A 19,557-nucleotide genomic window follows, 5' to 3' on the forward strand; every position below is an offset into this window, starting at 1 on the left:
CCATGAAACGATCCACAGGTGATTTTTGTAAACACTGGACAGTCGCGGACTAGGCGGTGTGAACTTTGCATTACTGCATTAGCCTCTCGCTTCGACTGCACGATGCACCGCTAGTGTTGTCAGTTACATCGTTGTCCGTCACCTGACCGATGCGTTCAAACCTTCACCATGTGGATGAAACCGGAGGAGGTTCTTCTGGCGAACGCTCTATGGTAAGAGTGGCCGTTCGCTCTCAGCTGTTGGCTAGTGAGATGAGAAATAACTGGTCGATTAATCACTCGCCTCACCTGCTGCTAGCTTCGCTTCCGGGCGAATTGTCTCGTGTTTGTTTTCACTCATTTCGCCGCACCGTCCCTGCTGTTAACGCGCGGTGAACATGGCGCAATTGAAGAAGAGGTTTGTTTCAGTTTGGTTCGCGCCTGTTGTTCTGCGAAGGCCGCCCTCGCCGAACGCCCAGCGCTATTTATAAAATAACGCTAACGTGGTTAGCTCCGTGACATTCCTTGCGACATCCTTCAAATCGTGAACGGGAGGATTCGAAGTAAAACGAAACGCCGCTCGCAAAGCACAGAAAAAACACAACGTGGTGTTCGGAGTTGCCTTTCCCACCATGCACGCAATCCTATCGGTACTAACTCGCGTCCTGTGACTGCTGCTTTCTTCGATAGCGCGTGCTGCTGACTAGATAGATTGTATTGCTGCGCCCGTTATGGGGAGTCCCACAATCGCTCCCGTGACTCGTAGACCACTTATCAGGCGATAGCGTACATTGATCCGAAAACGGAAAGCGATTGAAATCAATCGCTTTCGGCGCTGTTCGATTGTTTCACAGTCTATGGCGGTCATGGAGCAACCGTTTTACGCAACATGCGCGTACTCGGGTTCGGAGACCTTCGCACAAGCCAGTCGCGTGTTTCGATTTTTCTTTTTTTTTTTCGAAATAGCTTCCAAACAGCCTTTTGTGTTCGCATCGACAGCTACCCGCTTTTCGCTACGTGGCGCCCCTCCGCGCAGCAGTCATCGAGAAATACGCGGATGCGCATTCTTTGAAGCGTCATTGGCGTTTTACCATCGGTAACATGTTTCTCAGTGGCATTGTGATAGGCTGATATTTGCGGGTCTTGTTTGCTCTAGCGCGCGACGCCGTTCGTTTGTTGACACGCTAGCGACCATTCGCCCTTGCGACCATTCGTTCGCGTTCAGCGTCCCTGCACAGCTTTGGTGCAGCTTCTTGAGATATTTGACATTCTGGTCAACACATCACGTTCCAATCGTAACCAGCTTTCGCCAGCGAGCAACGTGGACGCATAGCGTATGTGAGAACTGGCATTAAAGGTACGTTACAGGTATACCAGAAAGTACGCAAAAGTGATGTAGAAACGTCGTCGGCGTTCGTTGGTTTCTCAGTCTCGGACAAACACAAGATCACAGTAGCTGTATTACCTTCCTACCATTGACGTCTAGTTTAAAAGACGGGCTAGTCGTTCACCGTCCAACATAAACAAGTGCTTACAATTGCTTTGTCCATTAAATTTCTTTACTGTAATGTCGTGTTTTATTGTTCCACGTTAGACATGGAATTTTTGTCTATGAACATTTGCTGGACTTCTTCGCACAAGTTGGCAAAAAAAAGAATAACTGCGGTAACTAGATTACTGCAGAAAGAATTTATACATTTCCGTTTCCACTGTATATGTTTACGGTTCAGTTTCAACCAGGGATTTAGGTAATCCCTTAATTCTCGCTTGCTAGATTTCGTATGAAACAAGATTAGGTGCTGTCGTGATCAGAATCGGGCTACTGTTTTGACAGGATCAACACTTTGTCAACTAAAAAAAAAAAAAAGGCAACATGCATAACCTTGGCAGCCAATGGCTTGTGGGCAGTGCTGTTTCTCGATTCTGCCATGCGAAACTTCTGTGCAATTATGACTGACACAGAAAGATCATCACTTTGTGGTTTCGCTGTTAGAGTTGCCAACCGAAGCAGATAAAATGGGTCCTCATTTGTGCTTTCACAAGCTTGTACAATACCCCTTTGACTTTACTCAGGAAAAATTAAACAAGCTACAATGTCAAATCTTGTCTCAAATGACGAAGGCAAAGAAACGTTAGGCTGTTGAGAAATTTAACAACTGCAAAGCATTTCTAAGTGCCAAATGTGTCTATCTTTAACTTGCATGAATAACACTCTCACTTTTTAATACGCATGCAATTGGAAAGCCAAAACACTATCAAATACATAACAGCCACATAAAAAACAATTGTCAATAACTTTCTTAAGCTGCCCTTAGTGCATTGAAGCAAGACCTAAGCATAATAGCATGCATGCATCATTTTATGGCAACAGAAAGCCCAACACTTGCTGTTGCCAGTTAACATCCCACAGAGCTGGCTTTATGCGAGCAATCCTTCAGCACAATCTATGGTCTTCTTTCAGTGTTAGTATTCTAGTTGATGTTTTGTTGCGAATATAGTTTTCCATGGTAGTTCGCTTGTTGGGCTTCTTTAAACACTACAGGTTTTTATTCCAAATCTGAGCTTGCAGGTTATTTTATGTTGAAGGAATTTTTCTTCAAAAACCACTTCACTTGTAATTGAGTAGTTTCCAGCAAAATGTCAACCATTGACTATAAGCGCACATTTTGAAGAAGGCATGAGATGGGCTGATCATCGCAGATTCAAAGGGGCCCTGCAACACTTTTCGAGCATATCCAGAAAACGCTGCCGATTGGCAGTCAAGGCTCCTGACAACACGCATGCAAAACAATATAGTGCAGCACGCAACCTGGAATTGACAAGAAATTCTCAAAGTCGGCTAAAAGTCACTTTCTCTTCCCATTAAAGGGCACTACACGTTCAAAATCACTACGTCCCAGGCATCGACGGTATGCGAAGCATGCAAAGAGAAGGTTGTAATTTTTATTGCAATATTTTGTTGTAATCCCATGTACCTTGGAAATCAACGGTATGGGAAGCATGCAAAGACAAGGTTGTAATTTTTTATTGCAATATTGTTTTGTAATTTTTTTATTGAGCGACATGTTATGAACTCATGCTTATATATGTACAAACATTGCATGCACAGGCATATGTTCAACAGTTTCAGATGTTTATATAACCAGTTCTTTGTGCTTGCGCAATGATGCCAACGGGAACATGCAACACCAGAAACGATAAGCTGATATAAAGCGCTAAGGCTCGCGAGCATAGTAGCCCTGGACACTGCTACATGAATCAACTTTAGCGCATGGCACTTAACTACAAGTGACATTAACCCGACGTGACGGCTGTATCATAGGGGTATATATGTAATGATTATAAAATTGGATAGCCAGCACTGCAACCACAATTGACGTTTCACGAACAGTAGGGTCTATTTTAGAAGTAGTTCCGAGACCTGGCGTGGCTCTGTGGTAAAATACTTGATTGCCACGCAGAATGCTTATGTTCGATTCCTGCTGGGACCCTGAAATGTATACTTTGCATTGATCAGGTCAATGGTATTGATGTCAGCTTTTCTTTAACGCTGATACGTTGTAATTACCCATGTGATTTCTCGTGGTTCCTGGGTAGTGGTACTCACTTGTGGCATACCTGCATATAAATGACACATACCCGCCACGGGTATGTGCCACTGCCTGGCGGGGAGTGTTTGATGACGTACTGGACGAGATTGTGACATTATTGATGTTTTGACCAGCACATCATATTCGTCAAACCATCTTGCCCTCCAACACTAATTTCGGTTCCCGTCATGGGGGTGAGCATGATAGCACGCAGTCGCAAGCGGCTAGACAGACGTGCTGACAGCCAGACGGTAAAAGTGATTGCAGTACGCAAACAAATGCTTCGTTCTTAAAAAGTGCTAAATGGCACGAGGTTCCTCCCTGCTTAGCTTTTATCGAAAGGAGAGAATGCAATCGCAGCTTGTGACGAGTCTTTGGAACTCCGCTCGTAGTTCACGGATTCTGAAAATTTTGGTGGCTGGGGGGTGAACTTGTGAGATAATAAGCTTTTTTAGTGAATCCATTCCATGGCTACTCATGTTGCAGAGCCCCATTTGCTTTGGCTTTTATGGGCCATACAATATTTTTGACTATACGTTGACAGACCCCACTTCACTGTAATTACAGACTGTCATGCCTTATGCCACTTATCATAGCTGAAAAACTTGTCTTGTAGCCTAGATTAGGTGCTCTGTCTCTATAAGTACCATTTTTACGTCATTTACAAGTCTGGCAAAAAGCGCCAAGATTCTGACGCTCTCTTTCACTGCCTCCTGTCACTCTCACCATCCAGTGTGCTTGATCATTTCTCGTCACATGGTCACGACACTGCGTCATTCCTCATATTATCTCACCGAGCAGTTAACGACACGCTTGCTTCCAATTATTACACTAAGTTTGCCACATGACGATCCATACTGCAACCACATTATCGAATGCCTAAGTAGCAGATCACCGTTTCCTAATGGCAGATTGTGCCAACAACAATGGCAATTTAAGCTTGGCAATAATGTGCTCCATCGTTACGTTCACAGGACTGATGAACACTGCTGGGTTCCCGTACTTCCACATTCGTTACATCCCCAAGTCTTCAAAGCCTTTCACGGCGACCCTGGTGCAGGCCACTTGGGGTTGCACAAAACACATAGCCGTGTCAGGAGATGTTTATTCTGGCCGGGCATCTCTAAGTGGCCAAGTACATTGCATCTTGTTTAGCAGAAGTAACCAAATTTGTGTCCTGCTGGTCTATTGCAACCCATTCCATGTTGCAAGACGCCTTTGATCGTCATTGGGATAAATCTTGTTGGACCTCTCCCCATAACGCCAGCAGGTCATCGTTGGAGCGTGACAGCCATCGATCACCTGAAATGGTACACAGAGACTGCAACTCTATTCACAAGTTCAACTTTAGACATCACAGATTTCTTAACACCATTCTATTGCATCACGTTGTACCCCGCGTCCTCCTGAGTGATCGCGGCAAGACATCCTTGTTCGCCATCATCGAAAACCAACTGAGAACCTGTGGCACAGTGCGTAAGATGATTTTAGCCTACCAACGTCAAACGAATGGGCTGACAGAGAGATTTCGTCGCACACTAACAGATATTTTATCAATGTGCATCGCACTCAACTACTACAACTTGAATGCAATTTTGTCTTTAACTGGGATAGAATTTTGCCTTTTGTGGTGTTTGCCCATAACACCGCTGTCCAATGAACTACTGGCTACTCTCCTTTCTGCCTTGTGTACGGCCATTCTGCGGCATTCACCATAAATGTCTCTTTCTTAAACGTTTCAAGTGATGCCTCGGTAACCATATGAGAGCAGTTTCGTCTCAAGGCTTTAGGAATGTCGGCAACAAGCTCATCCTAATACAGAAGCCAGTCTGCGAGATTGCAAACACGTGCTATGACAGCTCTCATTACAATGTCTCCTTCAGTCCCGGGCTGGAAGGTCAGCTTTGAACCCCCAGTCGTACTCTAGAATTGTGTGACATGTTTTAGTCACATTTCAGTGAAGAAACGTCGCCAATGAACTATCACGTCACTCCCGCCAAGCTTTCTTTGGACCGTCGTTGTCATTGTTCTGAGATTGTTCACGTTTCGCGTCTTAAGCCATTTCCATCTTAGACATGACCGGGCTGGCCACTCATGCACGAGGGGAAAATTAGTGTGACCATTATTCATCTTCATCGAAGGCAACTCACTGGTCATCGCTACACTGGTCGGACTTATGGAGCCCAGACTTTGCAAATAAAAATGTGTTGCGGCCGAAACATTGACTTACATCATCATCATCATCATCAGTAGTAGTAGCAGTAGTATTTTGACATGTTCACAAAAGAAGTGGGCTGTTTCACAAAGACTGTGAGAGACATTAACGTGACACTTCCCTCGAACGAGTGTACAGTTTCTATTAGTTCCTTGGGCTGGTTACTTCTTGGTTGGTTTTACATTTGCATCCTATTGCGATTTTGAATAAACTTCAATAGCAAGTCGGCACTTGTGTTCGTGCGATTCATCAGCCTTTCCGTCATCCTTGTCATGTTGTTCTAAAACGATACTCTGCATGTTAACTGTTCCACTACTGATTTAGTAAACCTGCCAAAGTGGTCTAGTGGCTGTAGGGCTTAACTGCTGATCTGAAGGTCGCAAGATCGAATCTCTGCTGCGGCAGCGGCATCGGCATCTTGATGGAAGCAAAAGGCTGGAGGCCCGTGTACTTAGATTTATGGGCTGGTTAGGTAACCTCGAATTTCTGCCACCTTCCGCTACAGCGTTCCTTGTAATCATACCATGGTTTCCAAGCATTACTCCCCAACAATTATTATGATTCATTACTTCTGTCTTGTATTTTATTTAGCATAAGTTCTGCCATATAAGTTCTACGGCAATTTTTTTGTTATACTAGGGTTGTTGTTTTTTAGTTGTGTATTGTATATGCTGCTTATTCAGCAATTTTAGCATAAGTAATTCTTTTTCTGTTCATTATAATTGTTGACCTATACGTGTTTCATTTTCTTGAAACTTTGTTTATTAAATCTATTTTTGCTCGTTTGAGTTTCGTATTTACAACAGAGTACCATGTTATATATTCAATATATCAACCTTTGCCCCTCCTTTCTACAATGTATGATTGGACTTTGAGGTTATAACAAGTAACTATATAATCAAGTAAATGAATAAATAAAAAGGTTTGTAAGCTATTCCAAAGCATGCAAACTTTGTAACTTTCCGTTTTATGTATACTCTGTTTTCATAAATTCTCAGAATATGCGACATCTTGGTGACGATAAGTAGACGTGGGTGCAAATAATGTGGCTGCAAATTTTACAAAGGCCATTGTTCTGAAGCTCGCAGTCCAAGATCACACAGGCACAACTTTCTTAGCATTTTTTTTTTTGGTGATGGAAATTTGAAATACTAGTATCTTTTGTTTACTACGGGATGCAGGTGTAATTCAAGTACAGTCCATGCAACGGACTGCATCATGTTTGATGCTCATTTCGGTATTGTTCGTTTTGGTGTTCTTCTTGTGCTTTTTGCCTGCCAACAGTGCTGCAGCTTGTGGCTTGGCAGAGAAAATTAATCGTTCTTTTCAAGAAAGCCATTGTGATACATTTGGACAATAAACGAAAACTCAAGCTGGCAAATTTTGTCGTCTTGTACTGCGCAGAAAGCGAGACGTTTTGATAATCGTGCCTGTCAGCCTTTCACTTTTGCCTAGTTTCAGTTAAGTAGAATGTCAAGACATTTCTGAATGGAAGTGTAACATGTGGAACAGCTGGAATGTAGTGTGTTCTGCCAAATAATATCACTTTATTGCTTCTTGTCTTCAGTTGCTCACTTGGAATGTGCTACTCCAACGTGGATAATTGCTAATTGAAATAGTAGTTATATATATGAACCTTTAATTGGCCAATATTTATGATGAGTGTCATGTAGCTAATGTCTGCTTCATATGGTTCGTCAGAGATGCACAATCTGCCATTTTTAATGTCTCGCTCTGCCAAAAAGAATCGCCTGTCATATGCAACTGACAGTGCATACAGTTTTAGATCAGCTGATGAATTTTATGAATAAACCACCTAATATGATGCAATACCAACCCAGTGGAAATCAGTAGTTGACTTATCCGGTCTCTTCCTCTAACCTAGCCTTCATCTTTCACCTTCTTTCAACCTCTCCGCTCTTCTGTTTGTCTCTTTCTACTTTTGATATTTCAGGTCACAAGGGACAGGCTTATATGTTAACAGTCATGGATATTCATATATTTGGCTGTACTAGCCATGTGACCTTAGTGTCATTAAAATTCAGTTTTAACACAATAGCATTGAAGAGCTCTTCCACAAAAATGTGAGTGTCGGAGTCGGCGTCATTTGCTGCGAGTAAAAAAAATTGGGATTGTCAGTGAGTGAAAATTCAAAGTAGGTGCAAAGAATAAATAATATATAACTTCAGTTCAAGTGAGAACTGAACCCAGGCCTTATGAATGGCTTGCAGGTGTTCTACTACATAGCCAAGGCAGGGCTTCAAACTGTTCAAGAAAAAAAAAGAGCCTCTATACAAATGTTATACTGTAAGAAGAGTCTTCTTAAAGCTTGTTATATTGTGTGGTAGAGGTGTACGACCACACAAGCCATCAAAACATGCGACTCGTGTAATGATTACAGACAGGATTAATCATCCTTATTAGTAGCATCAGTAAAAGAAGAATTATGTCATACACATAGTGGGCCATCTTTATGCGTACGTGTTCCGCGTAGGGATGGCTGACACTGCCGCCTGCGTACGCTGTGGAGATGGAGACAATTCTACAGATACCGTGCAACTGCCCAGAATAGAGGATACAGAGGCAATCTCTTTTAAATACACTCAGCAAGTTTAATGAGCAGCCTCTATCAGAGGAAAGTATACTATGCCATTATACAGACTCATCTTTGCAGAAGAAGGCCATGCAAGAGCTACTTGGCTTCTTGCAAACTACTGGCCTGTTTGAACGACTCAGAGTGGATATATTGCGAGTGTGTGTCTGTGTTTTTGTTCATATTTATTTTATATACATATCTCTTTTGACCCCCTATTCCCAAGCCCCAGTGCATGGTAGCATATCAGATCCTACCATCTGGTTAACCTCTCTGCTTTTCTTTTTTTCTCTTGCAACTATACTTGCAGGAATTTTAAATATCTGTTGTGCACACCGAATTGGGATCCATGGGAGTGGCTGGCAAGGCTGATGAAAGCCACAACTTTTATATATTGCTTCAAACTTTCCTCTAGCCCTAACCCTTCGAGGGACTGCCTGATCGATCCCCATCACAATCATCACAGTTGACTTGCTGCCTGCATTTATCTTTAAAAAAAAGAACGAAAGAATGTCAGATAAGTTACGTGACTTTTTTTTGTTTGTTTCAGGGTAACAGAACTGTCGAACCCCTTTTTCACCCTGCAGAGGCGAAAAGGTCACGGCACCAAAGGCCTATCGTCGGTCCTAGTAGGAACACTCGATTCGGTATTTGACAGCAAGGTTAGTGGTGGTTCTCGTGTATGACTTAAACTGAACTGAACTGAACATGAACTGAAAACTTCACCTATGCATCATCCTGTGACATGCCAGATTCCATCCCAGCTTTTCAAGTAGGCACGACAAGTATGGTTCGGCCCACACAGTGTCCATTTTCAATATGCTCTTCAATAAAGTCGGCATGTCGTCGTTGCCATCAACCTACACAAAAACTTGTTCTAGTGCAGCATTCCAACAACAGTGACGAAGACGCCTGCTTTGGTGATAAACATTGCTAACATCACTAACATTGGTTTTAGGTGAGGCACATACATGCTCCACCAATAGCATTCAGTATATCTGGCAAGAATCAAATTCATGATGTACATTACAGAATATTGAACTTCGAAATAATTAAACTGGCAAGTATGCATGCGCTATCTGACATTGTTTTGGTCATTGCCTGTAATCCGTTACCTGCACTCAGCACAAGCAAATGTACCATGTTCCTGGAGGACGTAAAGTAACAGAAGAAATTAGGGCTATGTAACATTAATACTTTCGTCTCTGCCACATTCAGTTTCATATCAGCCGAATTTCAATTTGAGCATGTAGATCAGAGCCCACATTATCTCTAGAAACCAGGTTCGTTGCGACATGATGTAATTACCTCAAGCAGTCACAGATACGAGTCATTGCACTAAAAAATTTGATGTCTCAGTTGAATTTGTGCATACTGTACATCTTGCAATTTTACGGATGTGAGCGAATGTTTCCTTGGCATGCATTTTGGCCACAACAAAAGCGATATATTCGTGCTCTGCGAAGTTTATGACCATGCTGTACTGGTGGGTTGGTCAAGGTTGCCATTCAGGAGTGCACATATTTCTTATCGGTACTACTTATTAATATTATTACTTATTATTAATGTAACCGGCAACTTTTATGTAGAATTAAGTCATTTTACTTATTTAAAAATACTGCAGGCCTTTTTTAGGCCCACACAGCTGTAGAAGCATAGTGTAATAGATGAGGGTTATAGTGTAAGGGCACACTGTCATCAATACAGAGGTTACAATCATAGGCAGCAAAGGCTGTACAGTAATCAATCAATTAATCAATCAATCAGTGTTTATTCAATGAACTGAATACAAAAGTGGTTACAGAATATTTGGAGCATTAGCCTGTGTGGCTAGTTACTGGTCCAATCTAATAAATGAATATTTTTTACATGTCTGGAGCAGAGGAGCACATGATATGATTATGAATCGTTATACAATTTCAATGATTGAGTAGCTTCAAAGGTACATTATATATAATGAAATGCACATGACAATAAATACGAAATTGTTGCTAAGTCCTAAGTACTAGAGTAATAAAGAATAACTAATGGCATTCATTGTGTAAATAGTACAAAGGTGGGGCATCCGAATGAAATGGGCAGAATTTTTGCATAAGGCTGAGTTGAAGAATAATTAGCAGTCGAACTTGAATCAGAACAAAGAAGAAAAAACAACAAGAATCAGTTGCACGCTGCAGATGCACACAGTATAGGCACCCTAGGTTTCACCGTAAAAGATTCCTGGACCTTCTAGTTACGTTGATTGTCCTAAGTACTAAAGTAATGAAGAATAGCTAATGGCATTCGTTGCGTAAATAGTACAAAGGTGGGGCATCCGAATGAAATGGGCAGAATTTTTGCATAAGACTGAGTTGAAGAATAATTAGCAGTCGAACATGAATCAGAACAAAGAAGAAAAAAAAAACAAGAATCAGTTGCACGCTGAACACGCTGAAGATGCACACAGTATAGGCACCCTAGGTTTCACCATAAAAGATTTCCAGGACCTTCTAGTTACGTTGATTGTATGTAGTCATGTTTTCATTGTTGCAGCCTGCGCCGTATAGAATTCTTCATTCAACTCCCCTCTCTGAAGTCAGCTACGGTGAGTGCAACTTTTGCATCAATTTTCTGACATTCGTCATGACATAGAGACGACAACTTGTGACACGTTACTTTGCGTTCATGTATTAGTCATCTTCATTGCACTGAAATGGGTTGGCATTTGTGTGGCCTCGGTATTTTTGTGTGATAATTTTTGAAAAATGTATGGTGGGATTATTGGTTAAACTTATTTGGACATTCTCGCCTGGAGCAAGGAGACCTCCCTCTTAGGGTAAAAGCGAAGTTGCATGGCTACACCGTTTCGCACAAAAAACATTTATTCTTCCTCCTCCATCTCGCCGGCTTCTAGGGAACTATGGTGGTATTTGACACAACCCAGTTGCAGGTGTGCACCCCCGGAATGCTCAGTTGCTGGACCATACTTAGGTCTGCTGATGATCCAGCACTCGTGCAGGAGCATCAGTGTTTGCAGTGAAGCTTCATTGGTTGGCAACTGTGCCGGTTTTTGGCCGTGGTTATTCTCGACCGATCGAGGTTTCGTAGGACTCTCAACATCGCGCTATGACTTGTCGTTATCCTGCTGTGATTTCACTGCAAAAATTACACTTTCTGGCAGTCCAAATAAGACAGACGTTCAGATGGAGACAGAAGCTCGAAGAGGGGAAAAAAACCTTGCAACACGCAGCATCGCTGGAGCCAACATTTCGACAAGCAGTCTAGTTTTCTTCCGGGTGGTGACTTATCGAAGCACTGGCTTCAGTGGTGCCCCATATGCAAAAATTTTTCGTCGCTTTCTGGCAGGTCGCCTCTGTGATATCACTGAGGAGACTGTACTTGAGTTGTGTCAGTACAGAAGCCAGGGATTCCAACCCGTTCTTCTGTTTTCAGTTGTAGCCACCTCGCTGTCACGTGAGGAGATCTTCCAGAACTGGACCTGGATTGAGCAGAATCTTCTCGAGACACTCAGTGAGTCTACAGTGCTGTATTGTTCTTTGTGTTTACGTTATTTTGAAAGATGACAACGTGTGCATTGATCACAGGTTACACTGCCGTCTAATACTGGCGCAAAGTGGCGAGATTAGTGACACATCGTGCAGGCATTTTTAATATGTGGGTTGTGTGCTTTCCCATTGAAAGTGCACATGCCAAGCACTTGTTATTCGTCGGGCAAAGTCATTCACGAACAATATCTTTCATGTGTACATGTGGATAATTTTCTTCATATTGTCATGCTGTCCGAGTTACACGGTCTATGTGCAAGTCCAGCATTTTGACAAAATATACGGCAAGTTCAGTCGTGGATGGTGCATCGCCATTTACGTGCTCATCTTTATGCCACATTTCTGTAAATGTGATTGTACATATAATGCCGATGTGATGTCAGTGTTATGTATCTTAAATCTGTCTTCAGCAGAATGATTCTCATCCCTGTGGCATGCTTTCAGGAATAAGCATTATTAGAAACTGTCTGCATACTTGATGTTTCAAGTTTCTAAACAGAATGATTGAACACTCGCACTCATTGGAAAAAAAAAAAAAAATTGGGAAACACACTAACCGCTGATCCGAAACAGCAAGAAAGCTCTTTCGGATACTGGCATCTGTCACGATAGTCATTTGAATAAATTGTGGCAGCAGAAAATAGCTAAGCAGAGCTGGCACCCTTTTATCTGGGCTCTTCCATCGGCCATTGCTAGAGGGGGGGGGCACATGACTTTAAAAAGAAGTGTCCATCGTTACCGCCAGTTCTTGAGCTCTGTTTAATCAGCATTTTCACAAACGGACGATCTGCTTAATGGACTTTTAGCGAACACAATTCTTGGCCCTTGGCATATGAGGAAGTGTTGACTCACTGCCGCATTGCAGGGAACTTTGACTCCGAAGATGAGGCAACGGAGTTTGTGTGCTGCAAGATTCGCAGCCTGGTGGCACAGCGGGAGGTTTCCCTGTTGGAGGTGGACCAGGACAATGCCCAGTTTCGGGTCAACGCGAGCCGCTTTGCCTCCATCTTCAACCTGCCCCCGCAGGAGAAGCTAGTCAATTGTGAGTGCACATGCCCCTCCCCTTTCCTGGCACCCATACATCTGAAAGCTGCATTTTTAGGCTGTCTACAAGGATCATGTTCTACAGATAGTAGTCGGAGGGATTAGTGGCTATGGCATTGTGCAGGGGCACTTGCTGTGCCGTACACTTGCTTTTGTCCTAAAAATGTTCTTGATGCCCACTTCGTTCCTGACAGCACATGGATGTAGCGATGACGACCTGCTTTCATTAGTGAAGTGGTGTTGTACAAAGAGGCAGCCTAAACTTTGGTGCTGTGCTTTTAAAAAAGTTCTCGCTTATTAAAAGTGTGCAGTATGCTGACAACTGCACCAGGCCACATGCATTACCAAGCAGTTAACTGAAGATGCTTATCCTAAAGGGATGTTAGCTAATATATCGTACTGGCGCGTTTTTTGCGTTGCCGCCATCCCACCTCTGTGCAACTCCGGTGCTTATCAGTTAAGACGTCACTGCCCTGCGCTGTGATAGTAGCACTTTTTGATTTTTGGTCTGCTTCTCCCTATACCATTTAAGCATTGCGGCAAAGCTCGCGTTTTGACATTGCTGTCGTGGCAAGAAAGCGCCGATTCAAGCCCATGAAATGGTAGACATAGCAGAGATGGGGCTTTAAGTAATGCCGTTTCGGACCTGAAATATGAGTAGATAGTCTAAAAAACTGGGCACCAAATAGTTTCGGCGTCCGAAATTTCAGACCTTCCTGTGCATTGCCATGTGTGGGGCTTGCGACTGTGCCACAAAAGCGTCTTGAGTTTTGAAGCTTGGCTGAAAACTTTGGCATCTAGAATATTTACGTGCCCAGCATGCGCGTTGCTGGTTGCGCACAGGCGCGACTACTAGGCGTCACCAAAGCTCTTCACGTGCACTGCAGCAGCCAAAGTTAACCCAGCCAATTTTAGAACTCACTAGTTCAGGGAATTTATCTGCTTGGGGGTCATGCGTCAAATACGACGACTCTTTTTGTGCTTGGCATGACGCTTTAGGACATTGCTTACTCGTGGACTGATACAATGACCGCCCAGTATTTGAAAATGTTTACTCTGAAACGGTCAATCAGAAGATCTAAAACACTCTACACAGCTTCTGATGGTATTAGGTTGAAGTTTAATCAGTGTATGGTGGATGAACAGAATGAATAAGCTGTATGTGTTTTCTTCTATTGCTATTAATAAAACACAGAGGAGCCATCACAGAAGCTAATCGATGATATTAATATCACCTTTAGGGATTTTATAACAAGGTGCCATGGTTCTATATTTCACCATTACTTTTCTCTACTAGGTGAGGTTAGCCATGAAAGATATTTTCAATCCTGAGCTTTTTATATTGTTAATATGCTTGAATAGCATGAATCAAATTGTGCTTTTATTGGTTGTCTTTCACGGACGGAGTACACGTCTTAAAATTGCTGCTAGCCACATGTACTCCAAAAGCCAGTTTTGTTGCTCCAAAATGCATTTCTGCCTGCTCCAGAACCCACTCCAAAACAACCTAAGCCAATAGCATCACTGTAGGTGGTTCTTAAAGCTAGCTGTGAGGTACTGAAAAATTCCGTTCGGTGACATGCTAAACTTGTGTCATGCATGTAAGCTGATCTATAGTTAGAGTTAGTTGTTTTTTGTATATTTTTCAGTCTCTTCTTACAACGAAATAAAATGCAGTTAAACCTGCAGCAATGCCAGAATTTGTGCTGTAATATAATGTTGGTTACCACTGTAGCCCTGGTTACGAATGTACTTGCAAGAGTGAAATTTTGTTGCAGTTGGTTTTTTTCTTAGTTTTTAATCAAGCATAGTGACAACCGCTCATCTTTCGCACAGACTATTCATGCAGCTTCTGGAAGGGGCGCCTTCCCCAGCAGGGCTGGCTCTACCTGAGCATGCAGCACCTGGCCTTTCATTCGTTCCTGTTTGGGCAAACCACCCGAGTGCTGCTAAGGTGGACCGACATCACGGTGAACCATCGTTTTTACTTGCACAGTTCTGTGATATCTCGCTGCCTAAAGTGTCACAATGCTAAGCTGGAGGGTGCATGATTCATTCCCTGCTGCGGCAGCTACAGTTTGAAAGGAGTGCAACAACAACAACAACAACAAAACTATGTGTTTAAGTTCACCTGCATGTTGAACAACTTGAACAACCCTAGCCAAATGAAATTAGTGAACTCCCTTTAAGACGAACTCGAAGGGACCATGAAAAATTGTTCGTCTTATCAGCTGTTCGTTTTATCACAAGCACCCTCGAAAAAAGAATTGGCTACATACCTAGGTGCATGCAAATATCTTAGTTCAAAACAAAGTATCAAGTACACTTATAGTGAATGAAAAAGACACAAAAATAATTTGAGGGAGTAACCTGATAGGCAACTGCGTTCAAGTGCTCTTGCTCTGCTTGATCCAGTCCATAATGGACGTCCGTCGCTGTTGTGCACATCGACGAGCAGCCACAAATGACGCCATATCTCCTAGCGATCTAAAAAACACTTCAGTTCCTTCATGCTGCTCAAAATAGTTTCTTAACGAACTAATGTAGAGATCTGCAGTATCATTTGCTACTGACGCAGGCCCCATGCTGGCATCTTCGTCATCCTCCGACGTCACCTCCGAAGGAACCTCTAAAACCTCATCAATCAATGTGTCCAATGGGTCCTCCTTGCAGGTTGGCACATCTTCATCGACAGTGACATAACTGCCTATGTCCACGACGAGTCCTTTATTGCCTAGCGAATCAACGAGGCTCACCTCTTCCTCGTCGTCTTCGTAACTGTCCTGCGCCGAGCACTCGGGCACCACAAAACGAGCATGACGAAATGAATTTATAGTCATGTCAGTCACCTGGCTCCAGGCATTTGTGAGGAGGTGAAGTGCTGTCAGCAGGTCCACTGTGTACTGTTTGTCGCCCTCCATGCACAGTAACATTCTCTGCAGAAGAGATCGGCGATAGTGCCTTTTCAGGCTGCTGATCACCCCCTGGTCCATTGGCTGGAGCTTGGCTGTGGTGTTAGCGGGCAAAAACTTCAAGCGAATGGCCTGAAGGTCGGCGACGTGCCCGTGCCCAGGGCAGTTGTCCAACAGGAATATGACGCGTCTCTCTTCTTTCTGGAAACGGCGATCCATGTCTCGCAGCCACTCCTCGGAAATCGACTGAGTCATCCAGGATTTTGAGTTGGCCGTGTAGGTCACCGGCAGCGTTTTAGTGTGCTTGAAGCAGCGCGTCGATCTTGATTTGCCGATGACCAACAGTTTCAGCTTGTCGCTTCCTGACATGTTTGCGCCAACGAGTACGGTAACCCTCACCTTGCTGTGCTTTCCCCTTGTGCAGTCATCGCCAGCGAAAGCGAGCGTTTTCTGTGGAAGCAGCTGGTAAAAGAGGGCTGTCTCGTCGACGTTGTAGACGTCGCCGGGGTCATAATCCTGAAGGATCTCCTTCAGCTTGGTCAGCCTCCAATCGTTGCAGGTCACTTTGTCAGCGGCGGCGGCCTCACCGGCAATAGATCGGAACACAAGTCCGTGTCTTTTTCTGAAGCGATCGAGCCATTCGTCGCTGCAGGCAAACTCAATGTTCATTCGTAAGGCAATTTCCTCCGCTTTTGCCTTCAGAACTACGCCGTTCACAGGCAGATTCATGCTACGAGCATGTTGGATCCATGCGAGCAGAGCATCCTCCAAGCCCTTGTGCGCAGCCGTCCGCATCTTCTTTCGCTTCGGTGCGAAGTCTCCATGTGGAGAGAGCTGTGGCTGTACGACACGAGCTCACATGTTCCCGCTGAGAAACGGTATTGGTCATGAGAGCTGCTCTCTTCGCGAATAGGGAGTCTCGGTCGTCATTTTGTTTTTTTACTTTTTCCCCTGCTTGCTTCTTCGCGGCCGATAGCCGATCTCAAAACTCTCTCGCTCTCTCGTTTTCTTCTTTTTTGCTTTGCCGCTCGCTCTGCGGGTCGAAGTGCGGGTGATGCCGCGGGCCATTCTTTTGTCGCTGCCTCCCTCCCTCCGCCGTGGCGCGAATTCGCTCCGCGCCGTTGCTGCTTTTGTATTTTCTTTCCCTCCGGCCACGGGAATGCCCCCCCAAGATTGCCATAATTTCTCTGTAGAATCGCCTTGGTCTCCCGGTCTCCGCGAAAGTGTTCGTCTTAACATAAGAGCAGGTTCAAGGCTGTTCGTTTTAAGGGGATTTTTTTTTTGCATTGGGTCTATGGAAAACCAAACAAACGTTCTCGTGTTGTTCGGCATAAGCGAGAATTTGTCTTAAACGAGTTCATCTTAACGGGAGTTCACTTAATGTAAAGTCCACCTCTCCTGCATGGCCCATAATAACGCCTTAGATTTGCCACATTAATGCCTTGGGCTTCATTAATTGGTGCTTATTCAGTGGAACTGGCCCCTGTACTTATTAGGGCATAGGTTGTGATTGTTCTTTGGCCGAGTTAACAGAAATCAGGCTATATTTAGGTAGATGGCAAAGGACTTGAGGTGTCTCAAGTTATTTCGAGGCCTCCACTGTGACATGCCTCATTATCACATCGTCGTTTTGGTGTGTGGAACCCCGTATTATATTATTATTGCGACAAACCTCGGTTAACTGGAGACAACTTCAGTTACTGTCAACAGCATTTGGCACCTTATTAAAGAAAACATTTGTCCTTGTTTTATGGTTGTGAAACAGCCAACATGATACTGAGCTTCATGTGTTGGAATATAAAGATTTAGCTTCTTTTCATGAGTATAATGGTGAATAAATTATATATATTTTTAATTAATTCCTTCCACTTTGCATCTGTAGTTCCCTAGAGAGGGTATTGTTTCAGGTGCTTTGATGACACTTTGCATAAGTGATGGTTGGTATTGCAACAACGAGCAAAGTCATCTTGTTATCTGTGTGAAAGGCAAGACAGTCTATCGCTTGATACATTTGCTATAACTGTGTTTCGTTCTCCAAAAAGCGGCAGGAAGAGAAATATGAAAGCTTGTGATGAACAAAATTCATAAGTAGGAGTCTTGTGCTCGAGCCAACATTTCAGCTTGAAGGATAAAACGAACTGTTCTAGCCTTGAAGACAAGCCCACTTGTTGAAAAGTCTGCTTGAATTGTTCTAGCCTTGAAGAAGACAAGTTCGCTTGTCGAAACGTCAGCTTGACCACTGTTCTAGCCTTGAAGAGAACAAGTTCGCTTGTCGGAACGTCAGCTTGAGCACTGTTCTAGCCTTGAAGAGAACAAGTTCACTTGTCGAAACATCGGCTCAAGCATTGTTCTAGCCTTGGAGAAGACAAGTCCACCTGTCAAAACATCGGCTCGAGCACACAACTCCTGTTCATAAATTTTTTCATCACGCTTGGCATTGAGGTTCTGAGGCATGTTTTTTTTTTTTTTTTGCCGGACTCTCTCAGCTTCTCTGTTGTTGGTATAGAATGGTTTACATCGATCAAAATAGTAAAATGCTGGGCCAGTTGGTGCACCATAATGTGGAAGTACATGTGTGCATAATGTAGAATAAAGGAAGCACCTGACAGGAAAGACGCTCAACTTGAGTTGGGCACCTTTCCTGTCAAATGCTTTCTTTCCTTAGTTGAGCGTCTTTTATGTCAAATGCTTTCTTTCCTTCTACCTTGTGCGCTCATATACTTCCACATTAGGTTTACATTGCTTTTAGGAAGACTTTACAGCCTCCGTTAAAGCTACACTGCTTTTGACCACTGAAGCAAGTAGCGCCTTTTTGTTAGTTGCTTTCCTTGACTTTGGTGTTCAACCTCAGTTTGGAGCACTCACAGTTAGTGGGATAACTGCATTGGGCTTTCCATCTAATGGTATGTCACTACAGATTGCAGCAACTGAGGTTCTTCATAACTGAGGTTAGTGTGCCTGCATAGCTATGGCAACAAAAACAAAGAGCTAATTTCACGGGAATTTCAGTGGTTGTGTTGGTAGTGGTGTGCTTGCTTGTGAGCGAAAAAGAAGCGTTGGCCTTGAGCTAAACTTCCAGGTAGACGCAGATAAGAGAGCGTTGGCACTTCGGCTTTCTTTGTGGCACACTTTAGGCCTCCGCCGAGAATCGAAGGCAAGCTTGTGATTCGGAACGTGATAGTGTGTGTGTGTGTGTTGATGTGTGTGTGTATAAATATCGCTATCGCCTTCATCTGCCAAACGTGAAGCGAGAATGTCCCCTTATTGAACATGAGAGCTGATTTGACATACCGTTTTTGCCAATGTCTGTGGCTGATTCTCGGCATGTCTTTGTTCCATAATCGTCTAGACCCTGGAGAGGAGCAGCAACTTTCTGTTTCCCGAGACCATCATGGTTGCCAGCAGACAGAAGAAGGTGAACAGATGTCATTGCTTCTTCCCAACTCCTTATTAAAATACCATGGCAAGTACCGGAAGGTCCAATGCAGCCAGTTGAAAATGACTTGCAGTGTTCAGATGTGCCCAAAAGTTTGTGAATTCGCATTCATGAATTCCTGTAGGATTCTGTGGCACATTGCTGCAAAATTGCTTGTGTTATGTTTATGTGCAGCTATTAATAAAGTGTTAATTTATGTAATTTACTTAACTGGCAAAAAGGAGTGCCACACCTACTGACATAG

General features: G+C 43.5%; 1 protein-coding gene across 1 annotated transcript in view; it reads left to right on the forward strand.

Moving 5' to 3' along the window:
• Positions 1-27: 27 nt before the first annotated feature.
• The window catches only part of Tbc1d8-9 (TBC1 domain family member 8/9), a 124,608-nt gene continuing 105,078 nt past the window's right edge, over positions 28-19,557 (forward strand). Inside the window, exons 1-7 of the mRNA XM_037430567.2 lie at positions 28-212; positions 8,927-9,038; positions 10,909-10,960; positions 11,809-11,886; positions 12,787-12,963; positions 14,802-14,935; positions 19,227-19,292. Coding sequence (XP_037286464.1) covers positions 169-212; positions 8,927-9,038; positions 10,909-10,960; positions 11,809-11,886; positions 12,787-12,963; positions 14,802-14,935; positions 19,227-19,292 — 663 coding nt within the window. The 5' untranslated portion in view covers positions 28-168. The remainder of the gene's footprint in view (positions 213-8,926; positions 9,039-10,908; positions 10,961-11,808; positions 11,887-12,786; positions 12,964-14,801; positions 14,936-19,226; positions 19,293-19,557) is intronic.

Source organism: Rhipicephalus microplus, chromosome 7 (genome assembly GCF_043290135.1).
Source record: "Rhipicephalus microplus isolate Deutch F79 chromosome 7, USDA_Rmic, whole genome shotgun sequence".
NCBI lineage: Eukaryota > Metazoa > Arthropoda > Arachnida > Ixodida > Ixodidae > Rhipicephalus > Rhipicephalus microplus.